Genomic DNA, 15,763 nt, shown 5'->3' with positions numbered 1-15,763 from the left:
AACTTCAAAACTACTAAAACAGGTATTTGAGAAACACATCGCAAAATGCAATAAAGCCTTAATGCAACCTATCACACAGCTTAATGCTACTGAAATAGGTGTAGTTAAAGCTGTGCAATAGGGCTTCGCAAAATGGTAAGCCCACCCCTAACTCCTCCTCTTTTTCTGATTTGCATCGCACCGTAAGTTATGGTGCTATCACATGCGTTAAAGGCATTTTCGCATGCGTTAACGGCGCTTTTCACATGCGATAAGCCCTTAACACATGCGAAAATGCCTTATAGCATTTTGATAAATGACCCTATTTGTCTGTCTCTATCTCTGTTTCTCTCTCTTTTTTTCTCCCTCTGTCTTTCTCTATGGTGCAGATAATTTACATGAAATATAGTCATGTCTGTATTTTGTGACCCTGATCCTTCTTTCTGTTCTAGGAGGAGTAGGAGAGCTGCCCAGGGGACAGCCTGTGATCCCAACAGGACTGGAAGGTGAGTGTTTTTACTCTGATGCTAATATTCACAGAGGAGAAGGGCTTCACTGTTTTATACAATGTTCAGGAATGTTGACTCTTGAGATGCAAATGTATAACCCTCTATGACAATACTATTACTCCCTTCCTTCATATCATCTCCTTTTCTCTATCTCTCAGCTAACAGTAATGGATTAGGACACCTAAATGGAGATGCCCAGCCTGGAGGACCAGTAGCAGGTGAGAACCCCTGCATTGCATTCATTTCACAAGGCTGGACAGTATTGACACTGAGTCCAGCAGCCTTTCACCACCTTTTATGTATGCTATTCCTAGTATATTAGACTATCACCATACTCTCTGCACTTATCACTCTATAGAATCCCTGTCAGCCGTTTGGAACTCTGCAACTTCTGATCTCCCTCTGAGTATTACTTGATAATCTATTCCTCCTTCTTTCCATTCTCTTAGCCGTTGTCCCTCTGTTTATGTTATCTTTCTGGCATGGATATGGCTCCAGTTTCATACAATACAAAAAGACTTGTTATAACAACTTCATCAGGGGCTAGCTGCAATGGTGTCTGTCTGTAAGTTTGAGCTCCTTTCAGCGAGTCCTTCACTCACAGGGGCTCCATTTTGTGAAAAAACGCCGTGAGTGAAGGACTCGCTGAAAGGAGCTCAAACATACAGACAGACACCATTGCAGCCAGCCCCTGATGAAGTTGTTATAACAAAAATTGAAAAAGGAGCACAAAAGAGTTTATATGAATTGAGTTCCCAGTAAGATCTCTAATAAGACAAACTCTATGATTATATGTAAGTGAGCCGTTCACTTGTTTTTGGAAAAACTGATTCTTAACAGTGAACGCTACGTGAAACACGTTTTAAATAAGTGCATGTTGGCTCACATATGAGGGTTGTCTTTGGCAAAAATATTTATTCGTATAAATATATGATTTTTTTCACATATCACGTGGTTTAATTAATTTTGGAACAGTGAGGAAAGCATTAGCTGTAAATGTTGAAAGGATTGCATATTCAGCAGTTGGTTAAGATTAAGGCTCCTCTAGATTGAAGTTGTTAGACATTTTTGCAGGAACAGGCATTGCTGAGATGATGTGAGTCAGAATGAAGAAGGATGGTGCTCAGCCAGATCCTGTGCAAGAAAGGCAGTGTTTAACAGGGTGCATGCATTTATCATAAGGCCTCAATGGACTCCTTCCAGTAGAATTCTGATAAATTGTTGGAGAATTTAGCAGATGAAGGACTTCAAGGCCTGTCCACCAACAGTCCTTGAGGGGCCCATTCCAGATGAGTTTAGGCATATCTCATCTGCGTTTGGTGTTTGCTGTTGCAAGTTCAAAAGTCTATTTACAATAACTGGCATGGACCAGGTCTTCAAGTTGAGTGACTCTCAAGGCTGTAGTTCTAATTTACAACAAGGGTATAGGTTAAACAATTCCATATTTTGGGCATCTGGAGTCCATGCAATTTTCTGCTTCTTGGCCTAGTGATAGGGTGCAAGCTTTAATAGGTGATGCATGGATCAATGCATCTTGTGTTCTTATGTCCATGCTTTTTTGTCTTTAATTTTCATGGGCCTTTAGTTTTCAAGATAGTAGATGTGGAGAGCAATACTTTAGTTCTTCTCAGTAGATTCAATAGCAATTCCCTGGAGAAAGTTTCTGATTCTGTGTGTGATGTCAGTTTGTAGTCTTTCCAATGCAATGCTGATCTATAGAAAGGTCTTAGAAATAATACTTTGTAATGCAAAATCATTGAGGTTATTCATTAAAACAAATCACATTGAATCAAGTTTGTTAGGAGCTGGGAATGTTGGGTGTTGACATGGATGACCAATATTCATTTCAAATGGGTTGATAGTTTCTGGCGGCTGTATCTCTTATACTTAGCAGGGCTGCTGGCAATACTTCTGGCCAGGGAAACCCAGTCTTACAGCTTTTAGCCAGTTTAGGTCGTTTAAGTCAGTTTAGTGATCTTATTTCATATTCTTTAGAGTGGCCACTGTGGTGTTAGTGTTAGACTGGCTTGTGTCCTTTATTATCGAACAGTATTGGCAGTTCTGAACTTTTGGTATATGTATAGCATCTGTTTGCAATTGCAGAAAGAAGAATCCAAGAAATGGGTGGCTAGTAACATCTTATACAGAAAAGAAGATGATCAAGATATGCAAAATAAAATATTGGATTGATAAAATTAAAACAGATGGGCGCTAGAGATGCATTGAGTTGAACAGGCATGGCTTTGCTGAGCTCCCAAGGCTCCCGTTCATTAATCCTAAAACATTTCCAAAACTCAGTTGGAATTAGAGTTATACAATGCATCAGGATTCTTCTAAATCAGTGGTTCCCAACCCTGTCCTGGGGGCCCACCAGCCAGTCGGGTTTTCAGGATACCCACAATGAATATGCATGAGAGAAAATTTGCATGTCATGGAGGCAGTGCATGCAAATTTTCTCACATGCATATTCATTGGGGGTATCCTGAAAACCCGACTGGCTGGTGGGCCCCCAGGATAGGGTTGGGGACCACTGTTCTAAATGATCCTTGCCTGAGCTCTGGGCTGATCAAGAGGTTATGCCAAAGCGAGCTGTGAGTAAAAAGGGCCTTACTGAGAAGGGTCATGTGGTAAGCAGGCCTCTGCGGGGGAGGAGGAAATGGCAGACAGTACAGCGGCTCTCATTTTGGAGACTATAGAAGCTATCAAGGGGGTGATGGAAGGCCTTGCTGGGAAAATATATACTTCGCTGGATTCAAAGTTAGCATCGATAGTGGAGAATGTTATGAGCCTGGTTAATCTGTAGGTGAAACCACAGCACAAGTTAAGGCAGTTGAAAGCAGGATGGAAGAACCTGAGCTCTCATTGTCAGAGGCGCATCATAAATTGGATGTGCTGGAGTGTCAGTCTAAAGCATTGCTGGAAAAAACTGACAACTTTGAAAATAGGAACCATTGGAATAATATCTGGTTCATTGGACTGCCTGAGGAGATGGTGGGGTCTGATCCTTTCAATTTTTTTTTTTTTGCAAAATGGCTGCTGGAGTTTCTTGTCATGGCATTGTGGCTCAACATACTCAAGATTGATAGAGCGCACAGGGCTTTGGTCCCAAGAGAAGGGGCTGATATTAGGACCCAGGTCGTTTTAATTAAGATGCATAACTTTCTTGATAAAGTGCGACAGTTGGAGGCTGCATGGAAGGCTGGTGATCTTAAATTTCAAATTGCTCGCATATATATCTATTTCAAGATCTCTCCGCCAACTTGCAATGCAAGCGCCAGAGCTATGAGCCGAAGAAGGAACTGAGAGGCTTGGGTAACACTAACGCACTCCTTTATTCAGCTCGGTTAAAGGTTTTCTGGGAGGGCAAAGCACAGATCCTAGCGATGGTGAAGGATTTAATGGAGTTTGTCAGAGTGGAGAAGCAACGACGAGCAGTGCAGCAGGCCTAAAAACAATGTGGTCTCTTTGACAAAGAATTGTGCATTTCACATTTCAATCACAGGTGGTTCAGCGAGCTCAAGATGGTCATCAGAGAATAATAAATATAATGACCTTTTTCTAGACTAATGATTTTTTTGAGGGGGCTGACGTAGGGTTGGTTCGGGGGTTTTTTCCCCCTTCGGACAGATCATTCTCATGGACTGGTCATTTGGGTGCTATGGGAGGTCACAGAGACTGGGGGGAAATTAATTGAACAGTCTGCATATGGGGTTCAGCTGGAATCAATTCCCCTTGGTTGGATTTTTCTTTTTTGTTCATTGATTTTCTTCTCTGCTGGGTTGTGAGCACTGGCCTTGTTTTTGAGTCTGCCACGTTTTTTTTAGTGGTGCTCAGGGGAATTGAGTTCACGGGGAGTGCTGAATGTGGCCAATCCCTGCTGTCGCTCTTGGTTAGGGAGCAGCAAGTGGGAACAGGACCTACAGGCCCAGCACAACATATGTTAATTTTTTCTTTGTCTTGTTGCTGGTTTTGGAGGAAAAGCAATAGTTCAACATGTTTTTTTTAATGTAGTGTATGAGTGTGTTGATTTGGGGAATATGGTGTGGAGGTGGGAGGGGCGATGGAAGAAAAGATTTTGGGGTAGAGTCTGGGGAGAGGATTTTCAGATGGAGGGGAGAGATGGGTGTTCACGTGTTTTTTGCAGAAAGGGGAACATGGTGATGTGCTGGGTCTGGATAATGGTCTCACTTGGCCATAATAAACCGGGAGGGGGGAGGAGGGGAGGGTGCTAGCTGAGGAGTGTGTATTTAGGTGGTGGAGGGCAGCTGGAGAAGGGTTGGGGCGAGGAGGGTATGGGGGGGTTTGTGGGTTTGTCTAGTTGTAGAGTTGGTAAGAGTTGGGGGGTTGGAGAGGAATTTTTTGGGGGGAGGATAATGGTCAAGCACACATACTGTTATGTTCAAGGATACTAGTGGGTGGGATGGAATCAGGTTGTCTGTTTTGTGTGGGGTTGATCTCCTACAATATGGCTATGGTCAGACTCAAACTGGGGATAGTCTCATCACAGTTTTTTTTTTTTATCACATTAATATCTGGGCAGATTAATGTGCTTTCCCTTAAAATCAGGGGAATTTCACATCCCATTATACGTAAGCATCTGTTTTAATTTTGCAAACAGCACTCATACACAGGTATATAGAAGGACTGGGTGGGCCAAGTATACTCTGCTCCATTTTCGTCACAGAGTAGGGAAGTCAGTATTTTGTTTCATAAACAATTGCCTGTGCAAGTGCTGAGCACAAAGATAGAGGGGGATGGCTGGTTTATTATTTTGCATTGCATTAGATATATACACAGGACCTGGTGTTGGTCAATGTATGTGGTCCCAATCAAAATCATAATGCTTTATATGCAGCCCTGCTGAAGGAATTTGGGGGGGGGGGGGGTGTTCGCTGGTTGTGGGGGGATTGGAATGCCTACTTGGATCCCTCTAAAGACAGGTTGGGGGCCACAGGGGATCAGAGGGCGCCAGGGGCTTTGATTTCTATGGTTAAAATGCTGTTTCTGTGTGATATATGGAAGGCTAATAATCCCACAGGGAGGGATTACACCTTTTTTTCTCTGACATACCTCTTTCAGCCACATTGATTATTTCCTATGTTCTAAAAGATTATAACCTATAGTGGTGGGGTGTGATATCCTTTCTTGTCAGCTCTCGGACCATCACCCTATTTTTTTTATCATTGATGTGCACCACCATCCCAGACCTGGCACACGTGGAGACTGAATGTGTCCATGTTGGGACATGAAGATTTTTTGCAGATGATTTCGTTGATTATTCAAGATTTCAACTCTCGTCACGATACTGCAACATATGATCCTGTCAAGAACCCTTAAAGCAGTTTTGCGAGGAAGATGATCAGTTTTGCTAGTCAAGCTAAAAAAAAAAAAAGCCCACATGGCAGAACAAGTGCAATTAGGCATACAAATTGAGAAGTTAGAGAAGGAACATAAGCAAACTTTAGCTCCACATGTGTATAAACAGTTGGTGAATAAGAGGGATCGTTTGAGACTGCTGCAAGTCAACAGGATAGAAAAGGCTATGCGCTTTGTTAGACAAAAGCATTATGAATATGGTAATTGAACAGGGGCTCTTCTAGCACGAGTGGCACGCAGGAGGCATGCGTAACTGTTATACACCAGTTGCGTAAATGGGATGGTGGGGTACGCTAAGGATCATAGGGACATGGGGGTCATTGTCCAGGACTATTTCCAGACTCTGTATTCTGCTTTGCAGTCTGTTGACGCTAGCGTGGCCTGGGAATTTTTTAACAGTTACGCTGGTGCAGGAGATGGTAGAGATGTTAAGGGGGTCCGTTGACTGCTTTGGAGGTTCGGAGGGCAACTGTGGCATTGCCAGCGAGCAAGAGACCTGGTCCGGATGGATATCAATTGGAATTCTATAAGAAAAGTATAGATGATGTGACGCCTGAGCTGGTTGAGTTGTTCAATTTTCTCCAGAGTACCCTGTCAGCAATGCCAGAGTTAAACAGGGCTAGTATTACGCTTCTTTATAAAAAGAAGGGGGATGTGTCTGATGTAGGAACATACAGACCCATATCATTACTTAATGTGGATGTGAAGATATTAGCTAAGGCATTACAGTTGTGTATGGAACATCTTATGCCCCATCTAATCCATTCAAACCAGACAGACTTTATGAAGGGTCATCAGTCCTTATATAATAACTGTAGGCTGTTTAACCTGTTAGATATTGCTAAAGCTAGGAAAGTGGAGGGTGTAGTGTTATCTTTAGACGCGAACTAGGCATTTGATAGGATCCAATGGCCTTATCTGTTTGAAGTGCTTAGCAAATTTTGATTTCCATAGGAATTCAATGGCTGGTTTAGAGCTCTGTATTTTCGACCCCAGGCCTTTGTGCGGGTTAATGATTCATGCTTACCCAGGTTTCCAGTTGCCTGTGGTACTAAGCAGGGATGTCCTCGTTCCACTTTCCTTTTTAATTTGGCAATAGAGCCCTTAGCTCAATTGATTAGGGAAAGTTTGTTAATTGAGGGGTTTAAGGTGGAGGGGGTCGAACATAAGAGATCTCTGTATGCGGATGATATCCTGATTTATTTTGACGTGGGTAGATGTGTTGGGTCTGAGTTTGATGCAGCTCTTAGGGGAATTTAGAATGGTCTCTGGATACCAAATTAATGTTAGGAAGTCTAAAATGTTGGTTTTTGGGGGTACAGTATATCTTCCTAGATGTTTGTCACTTTTTTCAAGGGTCAATGTAGGATTTACTTATCTTGGGGTGGAAGTGTCTCATAGATTCTCGGCGTTTATACAAGTCTTGGGCGGGGGGAAGTGTCGCACCTTGAGGAAGTGTGAGCAACTCCAAATCCCTCCTTGCCTAGGTTATGGCTCCCTAATCCCCTTTCCTTATTTAATGCTTTTATTTTTTTTCTTTGCTTTTTTGCCTTTCCCCAAGCTCTGCACAACAGCTGCATGAGATATCTGTGTCCAAAAACATCAACGGATAATTTAGTTTTTTGGATGGACTAGATTTTTCTCTCAATGTGGCACCCCACGGCTTGTGGGACACAATTGTTTGTTTTTTGTTCATTGACTGGAGCAGGGGCCGTCTTTAGTGGCTGCCACCCCAGTGTTCATCTTAAAAATAGGGTGAACTTGTTAACCTTGCAACTGCTGGTTCTGCAGGGGCAGCAGCTCCATAGCTGTTAGCAGAAATCCACTTTGCCTTGCAGTGAGGGGCAGGTAGCTGGCTGAACATCCGAAGTCTGAAACACCAGTTTGAATTCAGTTTTGTTTGCTTATCCAGCTTCAGTTCCCTGTATAGCTTAAGCTTGGGAGGGCAGGGAACCCTGTTACAATCAAATGAATTTAGAAAATAAGGAAGTAGGCCATGGGGCGGGTAGTTCATCATAATCAGCAGATGAAAAGGATGTTAAAATAGAGACAAATGAAACTCAAAGAAGGATAAGAGGATAGGATAGAAGAGAATAGAGGGTAGGACTATGAGGGCCAGGAAATGAAACCTGCACCACTTCCACGACATCTGGTAGAGTAAGGATAAAGGTAAAGAAGAGGAATAAAATGCAGCAGAGGCTGTCTGGAAGGGGAACATTCAACTTTCTCTGAGAACAAAAAGAGACAGCTTGAACAATATGGTAAGCTTGAGAGAGGCAACATAGAAAATTATAGCAGATAATCTGCCCATTTCTGATGCAAACTTCAGAGTCTATCCAGTCTCAGGGTTTGTTCTCACATCCTCTTAGAGAAGGAGGCTTATCAAATAGTTTCTGTGGCCTTTATAGAAATACATTGAAAGTTCCGGAGGGCAGCAGGAAATTAGATTGTAGCTGGTAGACTGATAAGCACACTGGTGCTAAATTAGTCAACTTATGGCCAGTTAACTAGGACAATAAAGGAAGTGAGTTTCTCAATTGCTGGTAATACATGACTAGGGTTAATTGGAGGGAGGGTAGGAAGGAAAATAGGGAGGTGTAGGGGAGTACAGAGTTGAAAAGGAGGGAGTAAATGCAGGTAAAACGAGAGATAAAGAGAGTGGACTTACACATCACCAGAATTGGCTTTTCACATTGGCCGGTGCTAAGGTGTCAATATATAGGGGGCAGCAAAATTCCAGGCCCCCACTGCCCACCAGATCTCCAAACCCACCCTCTCTCTCACTTGCTCCCAGATGGTTCCCTGATTGTTTGCCACTGGCCCCCTCCGTTCTGTTCTGAGAAGGCAGAATGCATGCATTGAGACAGCCCTTAGCCCCCTGCTCACAGGCCAAGTGATGACCCTGCCCCCTCGGGGCTTGCATGCAAGAGGCAGGGCCTATGAGTTTGGTACCGCAGGCTGACTCAGTCCCCATGCACACACTGCCTTCTCAGAACAGGAGCACCAGCATCAGAAGTCTGAGGCCAGTCAGTGGAGAAACAGTAGGAGCCAGAAGGTAAAGAATTGTGGGGAAAGGGGCAGAACGGTGGGGAAAAATGGATCCCTGAGAGACAGAAATCTGCAGTGCTTAGCAGCAACAGAGAACAAAATCCTTTACTTCATATGAGAAATGGAAAACAAATAGCCCTGGTCCAGAATGGATGGAAAGTTAAAGATAAAAGGCACGGGAATCAATGATACTTTACGATAGGTGATAGGTGGGCTTAGAGCAAGCAGAAGAGGGGCAGATCTGTGACACAGCTAGTCATTGGAGGGGCATCTTAAGCTCTGGGTAAGGATACTAAAACTGCTTCTGGATGCAGCCAATGGTGCTATGGGATCTCAGCCTCTGCTACCTTTCCCAGTTTTAGTCCTGGGTGTTTATATTATTCCTATTCTATTCTAAGCCTCTGTTGCTGTTCCATCCCCATCCTCTGTGTATGCTATTCCCATTCTGTCCATATTCTCTCTGCACATTATTCCCAAAACTATTTGCATCCTCTCTGCACACTATGCCCATTTTATCTCCATCTTCTCTGCCTGCTATTCCTGTTCTATCTCCATCCTCACTGCACATTATTCCAAGTTATCCACATGTTCTTATTATTCAAAATGGCTGATCTTTCTCTTTACCTCTCTAGGTGGATATGGACAGCTGGGTACAGGACAAGGTCTCAATCCATATGGTAAATTCATGCTTTAGTCTTTATAGCAAGTTATGTTATCGTTTCTGAATTCTGAAAATGTTACAATAAAGTACTGATGTTCAGAAGCAGAGTACAATTCAAATCCTTCTCTGGGGCTTCTTTCTCCTTCCCTCAATGACCTAATCTCTGGAGTAAAATTAAAGCAGCAGTGCTTCCTTTGGCTATTGGAGATTCTCCACTTCCCGTTGTAAGCACAATCTGCTTGGGGAACCAGTGGCTCTGCCTTTAGTTTCAGCCCTAATGAGGGAGGACAAAGTCAAGGGTTGCCAAGTTTTAGCAACCCTGGTAAGTAAGGAGGGGTCAGAAGAGGTGGTGAAAGAACAGGAGAAGAAGGGTAGGTAATGTAAAATACCAAGAGTGAAACTGATTTCCTGTCTCCTGTCTTTTATGTCCAGGGGGTAAAGATGCTAAATATGGGCTCAATGGCTTTTTGCGGTATGGACGCAGAGGTGAGTGATAAGGGGATTTTTCTGAAATTGGGCAGGGTTAAGGACTTTAATTATCATTTAGGGTTCTCCTGCATGAAGATATATGACTTAACGAAGAAGAGCCAACATGGATATAACAAAGGATAGAAATGTCATACCAATCTATTAGAATTTTTTGAAGGTATAAATAATAGGGATGTGAATCGTTTTAGGACGATTAAAATTATCGTCCGATAATTTTAATATCGTCTTAAACCGTTATGGAACACAATACAATAGAGATTCTAACGATTTATCGTTATAAATCGTTAGAATCGTGAGCCGGCACACTAAAACCCCCTAAAACCCACCCCCGACCCTTTAAATTAAATCCCCCACCCTCCCGAACCCCCCCCAAATGAGTTAAATAACCTGCGGGTCCAGCGGCGGTCCGGAACGGCAGCGGTCCGGAACGGGCTCCTGCTCCTGAATCTTGTTGTCTTCAGCCGGCGCCATTTTCCAAAATGGCGCCGAAAAATGGCGGCGGCCATAGACGAACACGATTGGACGGCAGGAGGTCCTTCCGGACCCCCGCTGGACTTTTGGCAAGTCTCGTGGGGGTCAGGAGGCCCCCCACAAGCTGGCCAAAAGTTCCTGGAGGTCCAGCGGGGGTCAGGGAGCGATTTCCCGCCGCGAATCGTTTTCGTACGGAAAATGGCGCCGGCAGGAGATCGACTGCAGGAGGTTGTTCAGCGAGGCGCCGGAACCCTCGCTGAACGACCTCCTGCAGTCGATCTCCTGCCGGCGCCATTTTCCGTACGAAAACGATTCGCGGCGGGAAATCGCTCCCTGACCCCCGCTGGACCTCCAGGAACTTTTGGCCAGCTTGTGGGGGGCCTCCTGACCCCCACGAGACTTGCCAAAAGTCCAGCGGGGGTCCGGAAGGACCTCCTGCCGTCCAATCGTGTTCGTCTATGGCCGCCGCCATTTTTCGGCGCCATTTTGGAAAATGGCGCCGGCTGAAGACAACAAGATTCAGGAGCAGGAGCCCGTTCCGGACCGCTGCCGTTCCGGACCGCCGCTGGACCCGCAGGTTATTTAAGTCATTTGGGGGGGGTTCGGGAGGGTGGGGGATTTAATTTAAAGGGTCGGGGGTGGGTTTTAGGGGGTTTTAATGTGCCGGTTTTGCGATTTTTCGATTTTTCGATTTTTCACGATTTTTCACGATATTTTACCCCCCCAAACGGCAACAATACGATTCCCTCCCCCCTCCCAGCCGAAATCGATCGTTAAGACGATCGAGGACACGATTCACATCCCTAATAAATAACCATGGGGATTTGGGTAAATAAAGTGTTTCTGGATTTTCAGAAGGCTTTTGACAACATTCCTTATGAGAGACTCTTTGGGAAATTAAAAAAAACATGGGATAGGAGGCAATGTCTTATTATGGCTTGGTGACAGGTTAAAGTATAGGTAAGAGTAAGACTTAATGGTCATTTTTTCCAAAAGGAGAGAGGGGACCACTGGAGTTTCCCAAGGATCTGTATTGGGACCAGAGTTATTTAACATATTAATTAATGATGTGAAAAAGAGAGCAATAAGTGAGATGTTCCAATTTGCAGAAGACATGAAATTATTCAAAGTAGGTAAAACACGAGCTGAATGTGAGGAATTGCAGAGACTTGAAAGCTAGGCATGAAATTTAATGTGTACCATTACAAAGTGAATGCACATAGGAAAAAATAATCCTAACTATAAGATACAATGCTGGATTCTGTATTAGTAGTTACCACTCAGCAAAGGGATCTGGGATTCATTGTGGACAATACTTTGAAATTCTCAGCTCTGTGTATGACAATGACCAAAAAAGCAAATAGAATATTAGGATTTATTTGGAAAGAAATATAAAACACATTTGGAAAATGTCTCAGTTTTGATCTATGGTATGCCCACACGTTGAATATTCTGAGGCTGATATTCAATACTACTTAGCTGGATAAGTCACTACATAGCTTTTTATGTGGCAGTGGCTGAATATCCAGTTAACTAGGACTTATCCAGTTAACTAGTGAATTTTACAGGGATATTCAATAGCATAGCCATGCTGCTGAATATTCCTTATAAACTAGCTGGATAATTCTTAACCGGCTAATTTATCTGGATAGGTATGAATATCTAACCCTGTTTGCAGTTCTGGTCACCGCACCTCTTAAAAAATATAGAAGAGCCCAGATTTAGGCATAGGGAACATAGGCAGCTTCCTAGTGTGCCAAATTTTGAAGGTGCCAAATACCCAGGCCTAAGACGAGCCTTCTTCCACTTAATAGGGCCATGCGCGTCATTGCCACTTCAAAGAGACACCATTGTGGCACTCTGTCCACTCTTCCACTTTACTATCTTTGGTGGTGAAATCCCCACTGTCAAAGTTCCTAGAGAGATACCTTGACCTCACCTTACAGTGCCAAAATCTTAAATCTAGCCGTGGATATAGATAACCAGTTCTCCAGTCTCATAAGATCCTTCTAGAGTTCCTCACAATCAATTCATGTTTTAACTACCCTGAATGATTTTGTGTGACCTGAAAATCTGATCACTTCACTTGTCACTCCCATTTCTAGATCATTAATGATAATCAATAATGTCTCAGTATGAATCCATGGTATGACCATACCTTGAATATTATGTGAAGTTCTGGTTGCCACACTCAACTCAGTGTGTGGCGACAGACAAAAAAGCAGAAATTATTAGGAAAGGAATGTAAAGGCTGCACCCTGACTATGCTGTGCAATTCTGAATTTGAAATTTGAATTTATTTATTTGAATTTATTAAAATTTAGTTTCTGATTTGAATTCTTTTTTGGTATAAAGCGGATTACAAAGGAGTAAAAGCATACATAAGAAGGATTTAAACAAATACAACACACATAAACAGCAGAAAACATCTGAAAAGCATAACTAAAAACCTGCAAATGTAACCAGAATTCTGGTCAACCCATGTCAAACAGGATATAGGGATGTGCAGGAGAAAAAAAATTGTTTTTGGTTCATTTTTGGGACTTTCTTCACCACAAATTTCCAATTAGTGGATTGTTTGATTCGTTTTCATTCATGAGAAAAAAAACAAATCAAACAATTTAAAAAAGGAAGCCCAAAAAATAGCAAAAAAACCGAATGAGGCCTCCCGAGGCCTCCTACCACCCGCCCGAAAAAAATGCCGAGGCCAGGATAACCTCTGGACTCCACTTACCCAGTCCGGAGGGGATCTGCCAGCTACAGCCTAGGACCAGGTTGAGGGAGCAGAAGGTCACCACGACTTCGACCTACTTAAGGCTGAGGCTTTGGCCTGACCCAGAGGTCCAAGTCCCAATTTCTGTGCCTCAGCCTAGGCTGGCGCTCAGACTCAGTCCTGAAGCCGGGTCCTAACAATAGGGCCCCAGCCCAGACCCAGTCCCAACACTGCGAACCAACCAGGAGGCCAGGTCCTGGACCCAGGCCCAACATCATGACCCAACACGGGCCAGGTCCCGATGCTGGGACCTTGATTTAGTGGCTGGGTACTGATGCCAGGGTCTAGACACAGACACAGGCCTGATGCCGGGTCCCAACGCCTGGGCCTGGGCTCAGGGTCAGGCCCAGGCCTCTGAGCCACCTCTTGGTCCTCTTCTTTCTTTGGCACTTGCAAGAGAAATGACACTATCCACTGGGAGGGGTAGTGTCGCCATTTTGATATACAGCAATGTGTATGGCATTGCTGTACATCAAAATGGCGCTGTCTGCTGGGGTGAATGCGCTGGAGTTAACTCCGGTGTGACCCCAGCAGATGGCGTCATTTGGCTTGCAAGTGCTGAAGAAAGAAGAAGAGGCCTGGGCCTAACCATGAGCTGAGGCCCAGGCGTCGGGACCCAGTCTCCAAGTTGGTCAAGGCATTGGGCCTGGGTCAGGGTTGAGGCATCGGGCCTGGGTCCGGGCTGAAGTCCCAGCATCAGGACCCAGCCTCTGGGTCAGTTCACCGGGTTGGGCCTGGGTCTGGTCCCTGGCCTAGGCCCCAGCATCGGGACTCTGCCTTTGGGTCAGATCTTAGCATTGAGCCTGGGTCCCCCTGGCATCGGGACCTGGTCTTCATCAGATAACAGACGGATAAGGTAGTTTTTTTATTTTTTTGTTCAATTTTTGGGGGTCTAGGCCAAGGCCCTGGCATTGCCCCATACTTCAAAGAATCCAGTGTCTCGCTCGGGCCTAGGCCACGGCCCCTGCTTTGGGCCTAGGGCCAATGCTTTAGGCGAGGCCCCTGGCTTCGGGCCTAGGCTGAGGTACTGGCATTGCTTCTGCTTTGAGCCTTGGCCTATGCTGTAGGTGAGGACACAGCTTCAGGCCTAGACCTAGGCCTGAATCATTAGTTTAAAACAAAATGAATGAATAAGATTTGTTTCATTCAGGGGGCCCCCATTTTATTTCAGGGCCCCCTAAATGAAACTAATTAGCCTTATTTGACCTGTTTTGCAGTTTCGTTTTAAATAAATGCACATTCCTAACAGGATATAGCAAAGTTAGAAAAGGTACAGCAAAGGGCAACAAAAATTAGTTAAGGGGTTGGAAAAGCTCCCTTATAAAGAAAGGTTAAACAGGTTAGGGCTCTTCAGCTTGAAGAAGAGATGATTGAGGTCTACAAAATCATGAGTGGAGTAGAACAGGTAAAAAAAGAACGGTTATTTACACTTTCAAATAACACTCAATCTCGGGGACACTCCTTTTACATTAACAGGGAGCAGATTTAAAACAAATTGAAGAAAAGTATTTTTTCACTCAAACAATCAAGCTGTGGAATTTGTTGCTGGAGGATTTGGTCAAGGCAACTAGCATAGATGGGTTTAAAAAGGGTTTGGAGAAGCTCATGGAAGAAAAAGTCCATAAATAGTTATTAACAAGGTGACTCAAGGAGACCCACCACTTGTCATAGGGAATGTGCAGCAAGAAATTGAATCTATTTTTAGTAGAGATGAGATTCGTTTTTCTGGCTCGGGTCGGGTTTCGGTTCGGGCGCTTCGTGGGAAAACTCATTTTCCCACGGATTGTTTTTTTGCCAAAAACAAAACTGGAACCCAAACCCGAAACCGGAAAAACAAATTTAAAAAAAACAAACACGAATCGGGAAAATCCGCAAATCGGGAAAAAACCCCCACCCCAACCCTTAAATTTTACTTTCTTACACCCCCCCCCCCCCCCACCATCTCGATCCCTCCCCAAGACTTACTAAAAGTCCCTGGTGGTGCAGCGGGGTCCCGCGAGCGATCTTTCCCTCCATGCCATCGGGCTGTCGGGCCTACTATGACTCAAAATGGCGCCGATAGCCTTGCCCTTACGATGTCACAGGGGCTACCGGTGCCATTGGTCAGACCCTGTCACATGGTAGGAGCACACAATCTTATTTATACTTTCTGGGGCTGCTCAGGCTAGCTATCCACTCCCACGCTGACTCTTAATCCCTGGGGGATTCTTTTTATGGGGGGAAGCTCTCGCTTACAGTCCAGACGATGAAAAAAGGTAGCCAGTTTATATGCTGTAATTTAGATGCTTCCCATGAGGTGAGAGGCTTTAAGAATTAGACAGAGCCAGGTCTGGATATTAAAATAAAGTTTACTGAATCTTAAAGTTAAATGAAGTCCATTGTCCAAAATTAATGAGTGTACATCTGACTATAGTTGCAGGGTTTTTTCCTTATTACAGACCTCTGGGTGGAGCCCAT

At 44.2% G+C, this 15,763-nt stretch overlaps 1 protein-coding gene across 6 annotated transcripts in view; it reads left to right on the top strand.

Moving 5' to 3' along the window:
* The window catches only part of LOC115094073 (elastin-like), a 122,466-nt gene that overhangs the window by 105,017 nt on the left and 1,686 nt on the right, over positions 1-15,763 (top strand). For all 6 annotated transcript variants that reach the window (XM_029606749.1, XM_029606754.1, XM_029606750.1 and 3 more), the window contains 4 exons: positions 432-485; positions 647-706; positions 9,545-9,589; positions 10,006-10,059. In XM_029606749.1, the coding sequence (XP_029462609.1) occupies positions 432-485; positions 647-706; positions 9,545-9,589; positions 10,006-10,059 (213 nt within the window). The remainder of the gene's footprint in view (positions 1-431; positions 486-646; positions 707-9,544; positions 9,590-10,005; positions 10,060-15,763) is intronic.

This window comes from Rhinatrema bivittatum, chromosome 6 (genome assembly GCF_901001135.1).
Source record: "Rhinatrema bivittatum chromosome 6, aRhiBiv1.1, whole genome shotgun sequence".
NCBI lineage: Eukaryota > Metazoa > Chordata > Amphibia > Gymnophiona > Rhinatrematidae > Rhinatrema > Rhinatrema bivittatum.
The sequence above is the reverse complement of the archived record's forward strand: the minus strand, read 5'-3'. Positions and strand labels throughout refer to the sequence as shown.